At 42.9% G+C, this 15,491-nt stretch overlaps 1 protein-coding gene across 8 annotated transcripts in view; it reads right to left on the bottom strand.

Moving 5' to 3' along the window:
* LOC126354229 (double-stranded RNA-binding protein Staufen homolog) overlaps window positions 1-15,491 on the bottom strand; it is a 207,163-nt gene that overhangs the window by 80,360 nt on the left and 111,312 nt on the right. For all 8 annotated transcript variants that reach the window (XM_050003723.1, XM_050003724.1, XM_050003718.1 and 5 more), the window contains one exon: window positions 10,830-10,990. In XM_050003723.1, the coding sequence (XP_049859680.1) occupies window positions 10,830-10,990 (161 nt within the window). The remainder of the gene's footprint in view (window positions 1-10,829; window positions 10,991-15,491) is intronic.

Below are 15,491 nucleotides of genomic sequence, written 5' to 3'. Positions count from 1 at the left end.
TTGTAGAATGACTGCATTTTCCAGCATCTTGCCTTTGAACTAAAGTTTGCACATGCTTTAGCTAGGTATGTGTGCAAGTTAACTGATTCTTATTGTGAGCCACTGATCTTATTGCCATTGGATACCAAGGTTTTTTTTCCATTTATGAAGTGCACAATTCCTAGCTGCCAAAAGTATCTGCCAGGTTTTAATGTAACACAATGGCGCGCTTCACTGGGGTATGACAGACATTACTTATACTTCTATCAATGACTATCCATCCAATACAACACACTGAGTCTGCCCTACCCAGAAATCCTCAACACAGTTAAAATTTCTTTCAATTCTCTAATGTAGTTTTAATTTTGTAAATAAATATTTGTAGCACTGAGTCAAATGCTTTTTGAGACATACACCATTCAACTGACAGTCTCAATCCATGTATGACTTTCAGAATGTCATTTGAAGAAAATGGACGTTGGGTTTTGCATAATCACTGTTTTCACAACCCTTTCTGCTTGGGATGGAGGGAATCACTTTGTTCAACATACCTTTCTACGTCTGAAATCAGAGCATGCCCTAAGAGTCTACAGCACGTGGATGTAAATGAGATTGGGTATTAGTTTTGTGGATCACTTCTGTTGCTTTCTCATAGCTGCATGTGACCTGTCCTCTTTGGGTGCAATTTGTCCACTTTTCTACTCACTGGAATTTTTTAATTCAAGAAGTATACAGTATATCATGGTTAAGATGTCCGCCCCTGGTAGCTGAGTGTTTAGCGTAACAATGTCAATCCTAAGGGCCCGGGTTTGATTCCCGGCTGGGTCGGAGATTTTCTCCGCTCAGAGACTGGGTGTTGTTTTGTCCTAATCATCATCATTTCATCCCCATCGACGGGCAAGTCACTGAAGTGGCATCAAATCGAAAGACTTGCACCCGGCGAAAGGTCTACCCAAAGGGAGGCCCTCGTCACACAATATTTATTTTTTATGATTAAAATGAGAACTAACAGCAGCAAAATCTGTAATTTTGTACAGAAGCAGATAGGGAATCAAGTGAGTTGTGTAGCCTTGTATAATTATACTGATTTTAGCTGTTTATTAACATGACCAACCGATCTCCATAGTGGTGCAGGAAGAAAATAGGAGTGTTACACATGGGTCACCTGAAAACAAAACTGAGCATTTCCGCTTTTCCTGAGCTACTCTCAATTTTGATTTCCTGTTTATCCATTAAGATCTAGCCACTAACTTCTGTGCCACTGACAGCCTTTACAAATGACCAGAATTTCTTCCTGTTTTGAGAGAAATAATTTGCTAAGACTCTGCTACAGCTGTCACTGAAGATTTCATGCATTGCTATCTTAACAGATAAACTAGTTTCAGTCACTGTTGCTTTATCTGTAGTCCTATGCTTTGTTTTACATTCATTACACAGCTTTCCGTATACCACACAGGATCTCTCCCCCTCCCCCCCCCCCCCCCCCTTTGCACAAACTATTAGTACGTATCTATCAACTCCTTGATAAACTTTTCTAAATCTGAAGCACAGTTCTTTTACATGCTCCTGTTCGGGAGTATCAAATTTTCAAATTCCTCTTTGAGACATGATGCTGCTGCTTCTGCATCTACTTGCTGAACATACGAATTTTCTGCTTGTTTTTGTTTCCCTTCATACTTCAGTTTTAGTGATCATGTGGCATTTGCTGCAGCAATTATTATCAGTTTCAGTAAGGACAACCTCAAAGAGGTTAGGTGGAGTTATTGCCATTAGGTCTAATATATTTGCATCATTAATGGAACCCAAAACTAAGATAGTCAGGGAAGGTATTAGCATTGTTTTGTGAGATATCATGTAAGGCAACAGTTTCCTAAAAACTTCAATCACTTGTTCGGTAATTAAAGTACCCTTCAATGATGACAGCATGATAGGAGGAAATGTGTATTAACGAACTGTGGTTTTCAACAATGTTTTTTGTTACATCTGGGGCTGTGTATTGTGCTCATTAGATGGATCCAGTAAGTAATTTGCGCTCTCCCTTAATGCTGAGGCCTGCTGCAACAATCTCTCATGCAGATTCTTGTCTATTGTGACAAATAGATCAGTTCTATTTCATATTATCGTATCCTTTCAGTATACAATTAGGTCAATTCCAAGAATCTATCTGCTGTTAATTATGGGTTTTTGTCCGTTTTCTGTACTTCATACTACGAGCTCCACTGTTTCAAACTCTATGATTTGGTTGTGAATGCTTCAGCAATTTATGACTCAGATTTTAATCATTTCATCTGTGTAGGCCTTTACTCTGAGTAGTACACCACTACTTGTGTGTGTCATTGTCATCATTATCTGAACAAACCAGGCTAAAATACTTTTTCGGTGCATTCCACATACAGACAGTCACCAGGCTAGCAGCCTCTGATGCGTATTGCACCTGACCCACTTACTTGTGGGCAGGTCCAGAAAAATCAAAGCCTATCTTATTACAGAACCTTTAAAGTCTGTGATTCAAGCCTTCTACACAAGGTTCAGAACCATAGGGTCCCGTCCAGTTCAGGGAAGAATGCTGCAGATTGTACACTTTGTTGAAGTTCTGTGAGCAAGGTTGGTCTTTTCAACCCTCTGTCAGTCACTAGACTGATCCATGTATGACTTTGGCACCAAATGATGGGCATCATTTATTCCAGCATGTATCACAATCTGCACTTGGTTGCACACTGCTCCCTCAATGGCTGCCAGAACAGCCTCTTCAATATGTCCGATGAAGCTTCTGGGCATGCACGCAGAATGCACAATGTAACCATTTCCATCATTTTTTGCCATTTTCATAGAAGATTCCATTATTCATGATATATCTGCACTGCTGACAGTAACAGACTCCAAACCATCTGTGCTTGTTTTTCCCTGACCCAAATCACAGCACACTTCGCAATAAGTGAAGTGTGCCTCACTGGCTCAGTTTCATTTTCAATGTTAGTGGAAAATTGCATCTCAAAATTTTTGGCTAGGAGATTTATTACTGAAAAAAACACTTTTATAAAATTTAAGGATTTCTCACAGACCGTTTGTTGTACTTTTGTTTATGGTATGTCCACTAATACATGTGCAACAATGTTGCCAACAGTGCTAATGTATAACCAATGCCAACATTGTTAACTACTATATGAATCAGCACATGGCAGCTATTATGTGAATGAAACACAGTACTGTAACAGCAGTTGAATCCATAAGAAATAAGTTTATGTTGTTGTTGTTGTTGTTGTTGTTGTTGTTGTTGTCTTCAGTCAAGTGGCTGGTTTGATGCATCTCTCCATGCTACTCTATCCTGTGCAAGCTTCGTCGTCTGCCAGTACCTAATGCAACCTACATCCTTCTGAATCTGCTTATTGTATTCATCTCTTGGTCTCCCTCTATGATTTTTACCCTCCACGCTGCCCTACAATACCAAATTGGTGATCCGTTGATGCCTCAGAACATGTCCTACCAACTGATCCCTTCTTCTAGTCAAGTTGTACCACAAACTTCTCTTCTCCCCAATTCTATTCAACACGTCCTCATTAGTTATGTGAATCTTCAGCATTCTTCCATAGCACCACATTTCGAAATCCTCTATTCTCCTCTTGTCTAAACTATTTATCGTCCATGTTTCCCTTCCATACATGGCTGCACTCATCACAAATACTTTCAGAAATGACTTCCTGACATTTAAATCTATACTCGATGTTAACAAATTTCTCTTCTTCAGAAATGATTTCCTTGCCATTGCCAGTCTACATTTTACACCCTCACTATTTTGACCATCATCAGTTATTTTGCTCCCCAAATAGCAAAATTCATTTACTACTTCAAGTGTCTCATTTTCTAGTCTAATTCCCTCGGCATCACCTGATTTAATTCTACTACATTCCATTATCCTTGTTTTGCTTTTGTTGATGTTCATCTTATATCCTCCTTTCAAGAGACTGTCCATTCCGTTCAACTGCTCTTCCAGGTCCTTTGCTGTCTCTGACAGAATTGCAATGTCATCGGCCAACCTCAAAGTTTTTATTTCTTCTCCATGGACTTTAATTCCTACTCCAAATTTTTCTTTTGTTTCCTTTACTGCTTGCTCAATATACAGATTGAATAACATCGGGGATAGGCTACAACCCAGTCTCACTCTCTTCCCAACCACTGCTTCCCTTTGATGTCCCTCAGCTCTTATAACTGCCATCTGGTTGTAAATAGCCTTTCGCTCCCTGTGTTTGACCCCTGCACCTTAAGAATTTTAAAGTATTCCAGTCAACATTGTCAAAAGCTTTCTCTAAGTCTACAAATGCAAGAAACGTGGGTTTGCGTTTCCTTAATCTTTCTTCTAAGATGAGTTGTAAGGTCAATATGTCCGCTCCTTGTGGCCTTGTGGTAGCGTTCTCGCTTCCCGAGCACGGGGTCCCCGAGTTCGATTCCCGGCGGGGTCGAGGATTGTTCCTGCCTCATAATGACTGGGTGGTGCTGTGTCGTCTTCATCATCATCATCATCATCATCATCATACATCCCCATCATGGTCAGATGAAGGCAATGGCAAGCCACCTTCACAAGGACCTTGCCTAGTACGGCGGTGCAGGTCTCCCGCATCCTTCCCCTACGCTCTGTAAAGAAGCATGGGACTTCATTTCCATTTTTCCAAGGTCAGTATTGCCTCACGTGTTCCAATATTTCTACAGAATCCAAACTGATCTTCCCCAAGGTCGGCTTCTACCATTTTTCCATTTGTCTGTAAAGAATTCGCATTAGTATTTTGCAGCTGTGACTTATTAAGTTGATAGTTCGATACTTTTCACATCTGTCACAACCTGCTTTCTTTGGGATTGGAATTATTATATTCTTCTTGAAGTCTGAGGATATTTCGCCTGTCACACACATCTTGCTCACCAGATGGTAGAGTTTTGTGCCAGGGCTGGTTCTCCCGAGACAATCAGTAGTTCTAATGGAATGTTGTCTACTCCTGGGACCTTGTTCTGACTTAGATCTTTCAGTGCTCTGTCAAACTCTTCATGCAGTATTGTATCTCCCATTTCATTTCCATAATATTGTCCTGAAGTACATCACCCTTGTATAGACCCTCTATATACTCCTTCCACATTTCTGCCTTCCCTTCTTCGCTTAGAACTGGGTTTCCATGTGAGCTCTTGATATTCATACAAGTGGTTCTCTTTTGCTCCAAAGGTCTCTTTAATTTTCCTCTAGGTAATATCTATCTTACCCCTAGTGATATATGCCTCTACATCCTTACATTTGTCCTCTACCCATCCCTGCTTAGCCAATTTGCACTTCCTGTCGATCTCATTTTTGAAACGTTTGTATTCCTTTTTGCCTGCTTCATTTACTGCATTTTTATATGTTCTCCTTTCATCAATTAAATTCAACATTGCTTCTGTTACCCAAGGATTTTTACTAGCCCTCGTTTTGTTACCTACTTGATCCTCTGCTGCCTTCACTATTTCATCTCCCAAAGGTTTCTTTCTTCATCTCCTGTATTTCTTTCCCCCATTCTTATCAATTGTTCCCCAATGCTCTCCCTGAAACACTCTATAACCTCTGGTACTGTCAGTTTATCCATATCCCATCTCCTTAAATTCCCACCTTTTTGCAGTTTCTTCAGTTTTAACCTACAGTTCATAACCAATAGATAGTGGTCAGAGTCCACATCTGCCCCTGGAAAAGTTTTACAATTTAAAACCTGGTTCCTAAATCTCTGTCTTACCATGATACAATCTATCTGAAACCTTCCAGTATCTCCAAGCCTGTTCCATGTATACAACCATCTTTCAGATTCTTGAACCAAGTGTTAACTATGATTATTTATGCTCTGAGCAAAATTCTACCAGACGACTTCCTATTTCATTCCTTACCCCCATTCTATATTCACCTACTACATTTTCTTCTCTTCCTTTTCCTACTATTGAATTCCAGTCACCCATGACTATTAAATTTTCGTCTCCCTTAACTATATGAATAATGAATGAGATAAATCTCATCATGAGATAAATCTCATCATACGTTCCACCAATCTCTTCATTATCTGCGGAGCTAATTGGCATATAAATTTGTACTACTGTGGTACAAGGGCTTCATGTCTATCTTGGCCACAATAATGCGTTCACTATGCTGTTTGTAGTAGCTTACCCAAACTTCTATTTTTTTATTCATTATTAAACCTACTCCTGCATTACCCCAATTTGATTTTGTATTTATAACACTACTAAATTTACACTGTGATCAAAAACTTTCAAACACTGACAAAAGACCCAGGTCTAGGAGCAGAAGAGTGTGGAAATATTGCTCGAAGAGTGGGTAACAATTAACTACTCAATATGTTACGCACAACATTCATAAGCTTTAGAAAATTCCAAATACATACTTTTCTGTCAAACAAACACACAAATTCTGGAACAACTGTTTTTGAATAAGGATACCACTGTCAAAATTTTATAACAATCTCAAATTCAGCTTCTAATTCATGATATAGTACTTTAAGTGCTGTGTAAGAACCTAAGGAAGGGGTCACAGTAAACCCCATCCAGTGCAATATACACACATCAAAAAAAAAGTTTGCATCACCTCGGTTCCAAGAGTTCTGGAACGTGTACAGAAAATTGAAATAGAGGTCAACATAATCATCATTTCCGCCCTTTTTATTGTTCATGAAAACCACACATTGCATGTTGTACCATCATACAGCGAGACCTTCAGAGGTGGTGGTCCCTATTGCTGTACACATCAGTACTTATAATACACAGAAGCATTCCTGTATTCGTCATGGCATCCCACCCGTAAGTTGGTCCAGATTGTCCCCCTCCTCAACGGCGATTCAGCGTAGATCTCTCAGAGTGGTTGGTGGGTCGTCCATAAACAGCCCTTTCCAAGCTATCCCAGGCAAGTACGATAGGATTCATGTTTGGAGAACATGCTGGCCACTCTAGTGGACGATGTCGTTATCTTGAAGGAAGTCATTCACAAGATGTGCACTGCAGGGGCGTGAATTGTCATACATGAAGACAAATGCCTCGTCAATATGCTGCCGACATGTTTGCACTATTGGTCGGAGGATGGCATTCACAGATCGTACAGCCATTACAGCACCTTCCATTAACACCAGAGGCATATGTCGGCCCCACATCATGCCACCCCATAACAGCAGGGAACCTCCACTTCGCTGCACTTACTGGACAGTGTGTCTAAAGCGTTCAACCTAACCGGGTTGCCTTCAAACACGTCTCTGACGAATGTCTGGTTAAAGGCATACGCGACACTGGTCGGCGAAGAGAACATGATGGCAATCCTGAGCGGTCCATTTGGCACATTGTTGAGCCTCTCTGTACCGTGCTGCATGGTATTGTGGTTGCAAAGATGAACATCGCCACGGATGTCGGGAGTGAAGCTGCCCATCATGCAGCCCACTGAGCACAGTTTGAGTCGTAACACAAAGTCCGGTGGCTGCACGAAAAGCATTATTCAACATGGTCAGGGCTCCTCCAAGCCATAATCCATATGTAGTGGTCATCCACTGTTGTTGTAGCCCTTGGGCAGCCAGAGCAAGGCATGTCATCAACAGTTCCTGTCTCTTTGTATCTCCTCCATGTCCGAACAACATCGCTTTGGTCCACTCCGAGATACCTGGACACTTCCCTTGTCGAGAGCCGTTCCTGGCACAAAGTAACAATGCAGACACAATCGAACCGCAGTATTGACCGTCTAGGCATGGTTGAACTACAGACAACACGAGCTGTGTACCTCCGTCCTTGTGGCATGACGAACTGATGAGCTGTGGGACCACCTCCTAGACGGAGGCGCTGCTCGTGCACGATTGTTTACATCTTTGGGTGGGTTTAGTGATATCTTTGAACTGTCAAAGGGACTGTGTCTGTAATACAATATCCACAATCAACATCTGTCTTCAGGAGTTCTGGGAACCGGGATAATGAAAAACTTTTTTTGATCTGTGTATAAGGGGAATTCAAATGAAATGCAAACACTAGTGTAAAGTAACTGTAACGGTTTTATTAATTCAAAAACGTAGTTATACACAATACACATACTCAAAAATAGTTGCCAAAACTCTTGGCACGTTTATCCCATTGCCACACTAGTCAGTCGATTCCATCCTTGAAGAAGCTAGTAGGCTGCTGTCTGATCCAGGCCTGGACCCAGTCACACACTTCATCGTCCGTTTGCATTATGGTGTTGATGGTGCCTATGCTGATACGCAGTAAGTGATGGATCTTATACATGGTGATTCTGTAGTTGTCCAAGGCTAAAGCATTCACTTCCACAACCACTTCCAGTGTGATGACATGACGAGCCTGTACAGGACGAGATTTCGTCTTCCAGTGACTTGCGCCCATCAAGGAATCGTTTGCGCCATTCCACAACAATTGAACAACTCAGACTGTACTCATACAGCCTGCACTCGTTGATACATTTGATGGTCTGCAACTCCCTCCAGTGCCAAATATTGACTCACTCCTGCTTACTTGCCAGCATGGTCAGTAGTAGATGATAAATTCTGTGACCACCTTCTCTTCCATGTGAAACCACATTGGTGCTACGCAACATGAAACCGTGTGTACGCGTCAGTCTCTCTACCAATAGATAGCACCACCATACCCACAGTTACGTGGTGCCACTTTACGTGTAAGGCAAAGGTACATGCACTGACCAGATTTCATTTGAATGAACCTCATAGGAACCCTCACATATTACCTAGCAAAACATCTGGCTTCACCTCTGAGCCCTTTGGCAGGGAAGTGTGAACATCACTTTTGAAACTCAGGAAATTTTATACAATGACTGAAGACTTTGTGGCTCAAGCCGGCTGATGTATTAGTGAGTTTCGATGTGGTCTCTCTGTTCACACAAGTACCTCCGGTTGTGTCATAACAACTTATAGAAAGTAAGTTGGATGAGGACATCTTACATCTATTCAAAAATTGCTTTCCTCAGCTTACTTATTATTTAATGAATAATATTTTGAACAAACTGACAGTGTTGCTATGGGATACGATAGTAGCTAACCTTTATATGGGAAGCACAATAGTAACATTCAAAACTGCAATATCTGTGCCCCTTTAGTTCCATAGGCTCTTCTACAACCCTTCAAGCTGCTGGATGCTTTCACAAATTAACCTTACTCCTCTGAGTTGCTGCAGATATACCAATATGACACTGACATGACAACTCTGAACTCAGGCACTTTTTTAAAAAAAGAATTACTATAGTTCTCTTTGACTGGAGCCCCTTCTGTAAGAAATGTAACGACAGTGTTTAAATCTACAACAAAGGAATTTTGAACAGACAGAGCCACTTCACTTTTAACTGCGGTGGCGCTTCTTCCTACAGAGGTTGTAGACACGCAGTACATTCAAATCACAGGTCTTTGAAGTCTGTTCAGTACACACGTATGAAGAGACTGCACCAACAGAAGAGTTTTTAATTACTTTTCAAAAGCCTGGAAACTATGCCAAATACCCTGGAATCTTGTGAGCGAACAGGGTTCTAGGTTTGGATAATTTATCCCCAGATAATGGAGTTTTTAGACTTCACCCTGTAATACAAACCTCTCTAGGAAATGTAATACTGACAACGGCAAATGCAGGACGGAATAATGACAATATTATGAAAAGGATAGATTGCTACTCACCATATAATGGAGATGCTGAGTCACAGATATGCACAATATAAATATTGTCAAACAAATAAGCTTTCGGCCAAATATGCTTTCATTAGAATTAGACAAAAAAAACATACACACACTTTTAATTGTAAGTTTAATTATATTTTATGACAACAATTCATAAACTTTATTTCTGAAGCTTATTTCTAATCTGTGGAGCCTGCCAGTTCTGTGCAATATTGTCAAGTCCAGTCTTAAGTCCAAGGAAGTGTCCAGATAGTCTGGATCTGCAATGAAGTCAGTCTGCAATATGTGGGCATGCAAAAGTTTGTCAAGATTTATTTTACAGGGGTCATTCAATAATTAAGTACAAATTGGTCTGTGAAAAAACTGTTAGGGCAAGTTTGATACTTTTATGGCTCCAAGTTGACATCAATGGATGAGCCCTGACCAGCTGATGTGTCAACATTCATTTGCTTGTGCCTTTGCCCTGCAGTTATCCCAAGGTCGGCATGGTTACGGTCAGATTTGGCATGGTTAATTAAAGGGGTGGCTGGATGCCCTTCCTGTCACCAACCCATACCACCCCTCAACCCCCACCCCCAATCCCCCTTACAGTCCTCATTTAGTACCTAGTGATTTCCGTTTGTTTGGTGCACCGAAGGAGGCATTATATAGAAAAAGGTTCCAGGACAATGAGGACATGAAAAAGTTTGTGAGAAATTGGTTCAAACATCGAGATAAAGATTTCTTTGTGGGTGGAATAAAAAAGCTTGTAGCTCTTTGGAACGAGACCATAAATGTTCAAGAGGACTTTGTTGAAAAGTAGAAAAAGTATTGCTTGGTAAAAATAAACACTTTTTCTCCAGGTTAAGTTGTTTCTTCGATTATTGAATGATCCTCGTATAATACAGTGGAGATAAAATGTATGCCATTCCTTTAATTAGACTACTGCATTTACATTCCTTCATGTGTGATGAAGCTATTTGGAATGTAGGAGGCAAAAATCATCAATGTCACCTCTACAACAATGGAGAAAATGTGATGTGACATTCAACTACTAACAGTTCCAATATTTTGTGTTATGCTTTGAAAGTAAGTTAGTAGCCAAAGTTACTTTTCAACAACATATTTAAACATTTTGTACTACAAAGTTACAACACCAGTATTTATTTGGAGCAACAAGATGTAACTTACCCACTGCCACCAAATCTCTGACACTGCACATCATGTGAAAATGAGGCATATGTGAAGGGCCTTGAGCGTTTACTAAATTGTATACAGGAAGAGGCCAATGCTTAGCTACACAAAACTCTTGGAGTCTTCCAACCATATTCACATTTGTTGGTCTTCCTGATCTGAAAATTAAAACAAATAAATATTACATTTCTATAATCTCACACAACATCCCATGAAATGTTTACGTTTTTTCCGTTCAGGATATAACACTAAGTCAAAAAAATTCAAAGAATATAATGAAAATCTACTCACTAAATGATGGCAGGATAACAAACATATAAAAATATTAAAATTTGCAAGCTTTTGGAGCCAGTGAGATTGAGGGGTGAAGGAAAAGGACTGGTGAGGTCTTGAATGTACCAAACAGCCCAATTCAAAAGCAAATTTCTTAAGGCATCACCTCCAATCTTGATACTGTCAATCCCTTAAAAATAAAAGAATAAAAAATAAAAGAAACTTAGGAGTACACCTCTTGTCACTCAGTGATATCCTTGTCACAAATGTATTAATCAGCTACTTCAGCAAGGATATGACTTTCTAATTCAAGCCCTGAAGTGAGGTCCATTCTGTCATTTTTCCCACCACACCTAGAACAGCTCTTCATCACCCTCTCAGTCTCTGCAATATCCTTTCAGACCCTGTGTTCCTTTTTTTTGTGGTTTTAGGGTGCACAACTACAATGGTCATTAGCGCCCTGACTAATTTAGGAATGTACCGCGAGACACAAGGTTAAAACAGCAACTAAAAGGGACAACACTATAAAAGATGTATTAACAGGCATAGGATTAAAAAACTACAGCATAATCAAACATCCTTAGACAGGTGTGTCAAGTTGATCAAACGAAGAACGCGAGCAGCAGCTCCTGGGTCATCCGCTAAAATGGCATCCAGAGTACATGGCAGGCCAAGATCAAGACGCAGCGTAGTAAAATCCGGACAGGACGTTAAAATGTGGCGGACCGTCAGCAACTGCCCACATGGACAGAACGGCGCCGGTGCTGCCGTCAGCAGATGGCGATGGCTGAACTGGCAGTGTCCAATTCGTAGCCGGGCCAACACAACCTCCTCCCGCCCAGAAGGACGTGAGGAGGACGTCCAAGCTACGGGAAGAGGTTTCAGGGCCCAAAGCTTGTTGTCCCTAAGTGCAGCCCAATCGGCATGCCACAGCGATAAAATGCGCTGACAAATGACCGTGCTACAATCTGATGAAGGGACACAACAAGAAGCCGTCAGAGGCTGGAGGACCGCAGCCTTGGCCGCGGCATCTGCAGCTTAGTTCCCAGGGATACCGACATGGCCAGGAACCCACATAAAGCTAACGGGAGACCCGTCGTCCACCAGATGCTGAAGAGAGTGTTGGATCCGGTGCACGAAAGGGTGAAACGGATACGGATCACTGAGGCTCTGGATGGCGCTCAGAGAATCGGAGCTGATGACATAAGCAGAATATCGGTGGCAGCAGACGTAAAGAACAGCCTGGTAGAGGGCAAAGAGCTCAGCTGTGAAGACCAAACAATGGCCATATAGCCGGTATTTGAAACTTTGTGCCCCGACAATAAAAGAACACCTGACCCCGTCATTGGTCTTAGAGCCATCTGTATAAATGAAGGTCATATTAATGAACTTCGAACGAAGTTTGACAAAACGGGAGTGGTATACTGCACTGGGGGTAACCTCCTTTGGGAGCGAGCGGAGGTCAAGGTGAACGCGAACCTGAGCCTGGAGCCAAGGTGGCGTGTGGCTCTCGCCCACTCTAAAGGTTGCAGGGAGTGAAAAATCAAGGTGTTGAAGGAGGCGACAAAAGCGAACTCCAGGAGGTAGCAGGGCAGAGACATACAACCTGTATTGACGGTCGAGGGAGTCGTCAAAAAAGGAACGATACGATGGGTGGTCGGGCATTGACAGTAGCCAACAGGCGTAACAACAAAGTAGTATATCACGCCGGTAGGTGAGTGGCAATTCACCGGCTTCAGCATGAAGACTCTCGACGGGACTAGTATAAAACGCTCTGATCGCAAGCCGTAAACCCCGATGTTGTATGGAGTTGAGGCGGCGTAAGATGGACGGCCGTGCAGAGGAGTATACAAAGCACCCATAATCCAGCTTGGAGCGTACGATCGACCGATATAAGCGAAGTAGGACGGTTCGATCCGCTCCCCACGACGTTGCACTGAGAACACGGAGGGCATTTAGAGAACGGGTACAATGGGCAGCCAAATATGACATGTGGAGACCAACTAAGTTTCCTGTCAAATGCAAGACCTAAAAAATTTGTTGTCTCCACGAATGGGAGAGCAAGGGGGCCGAGTCGTAAGGATGGTGGGAGAAACTCTTTGTAGCGCCAGAAGTTAATACAGACCGTTTTCTCGGCAGAAAAACGGAAGCCATTGGCGACACTCCAGGAGAAAAGACAGTCAAGAGAACGCTGAAGACAGTGCTCCAGGAAACATAAACGCTGCGCGCTGCAATAGATGGTAAAATCATCCATGAAAAGGGAGCCTGATACATCATCTGGGAGGCAATCCATTATTGGATTGATCGCTATGGCGAAGCGAGCGACGTTCAAAACCGAGCCCTGTGGCACGCCATTCTCCTGGCGAAAGGTGTCTGACAGGACAGAACCCACACATACTCTGAACTGTCGATCCATTAAAAAGGAACGAATAAAAAGAGGGAGGTGACCGCGAAAGCCCCATGTATGCATGGTGCGGAGAATGCCCGCCCTCCAACAGGTGTCGTATGCCTTCTCCAAATCAAAGAACACAGCCGCGGTCGGGCGCTTCCGCAAGAAGTTATTCATAATGAAGGTCGACAAGGTAACCAGATGGTCAACAGCAGAGCGGCGCCTACGAAATCCACATTGTACATTGGTAAGTAGGCGTCGAGATTCGAGCAGCCAAACAAGAGTTAACCATTCGCTCAATCACCTTACAGACACAGCTAGTAAGCGAGATGGGTCGATAACTGGAAGGCAAGTGCTTGTCCTTCCCCGGCTTAGGAATCGGTACAACAACAGACTCGCGCCAGCATGCGCGAACATGTCCCTCAATCCAGATTCGATTGTAAGTACGAAGAAGGAAACCTTTACCCGCAGGAGAAAGGTTCTTCAGCATCTGAATATGAATAGAATCAGGCCCCGGAGCGGAGGACCGTGACCGGGCAAGTGCATTTTCGAGTTCCCGCATGGTGAATGGGGCATTGTAGTTTTCACAATTCGAGGAGTGGAAATTAGGTGGCCGAGCCTCCTCTGCCTGTTTTCGGGGGAGGAAGGCAGGGGGGTAATGAGTGGAGCTCGAAACCTCTGCGAAAAAGCGGCCGAAGGCATTAGAGACATCCTCAGGGCCACAAGGATGTCATTCACGACCGTCAAGCCAGAAACTGATGAGTGGACCTTAGTGTCAGATAGCCGGCGCAGGCTACCCCAGACAACAGAAGAAGGAGTAAAACTGTTGAAGGTGCTCGTGAAAGAAGCCCAGCTGGCTTTCTTGCTTTCTTTAAAAATACGACGACACTGCGCACGTAATCGTTTATAATTGATACAATTCGCCACTGTAGGGTGGCATTTAAAGGTGCGTAAGGCACGTCGACGAGCACGTAAGGCGTCTCTACATCCTGCGGTCCACCAGGGGACCCTATGCTCCTGCTGCACATATTTCCCTCCCCTATGTCTGCTACCTCTATGACCGTCCCAACTAGAAGACTTGCCCCTTGCACCCTCTTACCACCACCTACACCGATCAGTCAGGAAATTACGACCACCGACCTTCTATCGATATAAACCCATCCAGGTGACGGTAGTGTCATCTGCCGAGGAATGACTTGCTAGTCAGACACTTGCATGGTGCATGTAGTGTCAGCGAGTAAGCAGGCAAAGTGTAAAAAGGGGAAAGCACACTATTTTGAGTTTGATCAAGGACAGAGTGTGATGGCCCACACACAGGCTCAGCATAAGCATCTCTGAAACTGCACACCTTGTCAGATGTTCGACGAATGCTGTGGCGAGCGTCTTCAGCACGTAGCGACACCAAGGTGAAACCACATCCAGACATCGTGGGGTTGAGCAGCCATAACATAGGCTGGGCAGATGGGTAAAACAGGACGGGCGGTAAACTGTGGCGGAAGTAACATCCAACTTTAATGCTGGGCACAGTACATGTGCGTCTGAACACACAGTGCACCTAACACTCCTAATGAGAGCCTCTGCATCCGATGACACATGCACATGCCAAAGTTAACACCACGACTTTGGCAACTACTACTGAAATTGGTACGTGACCATCGGCACTGGGTATTGGAGCAATGGCAGAGTGCTGCACAGTCTGACGAATCCTGATACCTTCTGTTCCGTGCAATATTTGGTTGCAAGGAATGCTCTGTAACATGTCAGTCTTACCACGGTGTCCGTTTCACCACACACGCCATATGGATTCTTCCCCCAGACATAGTTTCACAGAAATTCGCAGATGGGAACTGGTGTTACAATATGTCCTTGGTTCTCTCCACCCTCCTGCCCTTAATTTATGTTAATTTCTTCAGTCTCAGCATTTCTTTTCAGACTCTTTCTTTCGTAACTCCCCTTTAGTTTCATACATCCTTCGTTTTCTGACCTATGTTTTCCAC

This window comes from Schistocerca gregaria, chromosome 3 (genome assembly GCF_023897955.1).
Source record: "Schistocerca gregaria isolate iqSchGreg1 chromosome 3, iqSchGreg1.2, whole genome shotgun sequence".
Lineage (NCBI taxonomy): Eukaryota > Metazoa > Arthropoda > Insecta > Orthoptera > Acrididae > Schistocerca > Schistocerca gregaria.
The sequence above is the reverse complement of the archived record's forward strand: the minus strand, read 5'-3'. Positions and strand labels throughout refer to the sequence as shown.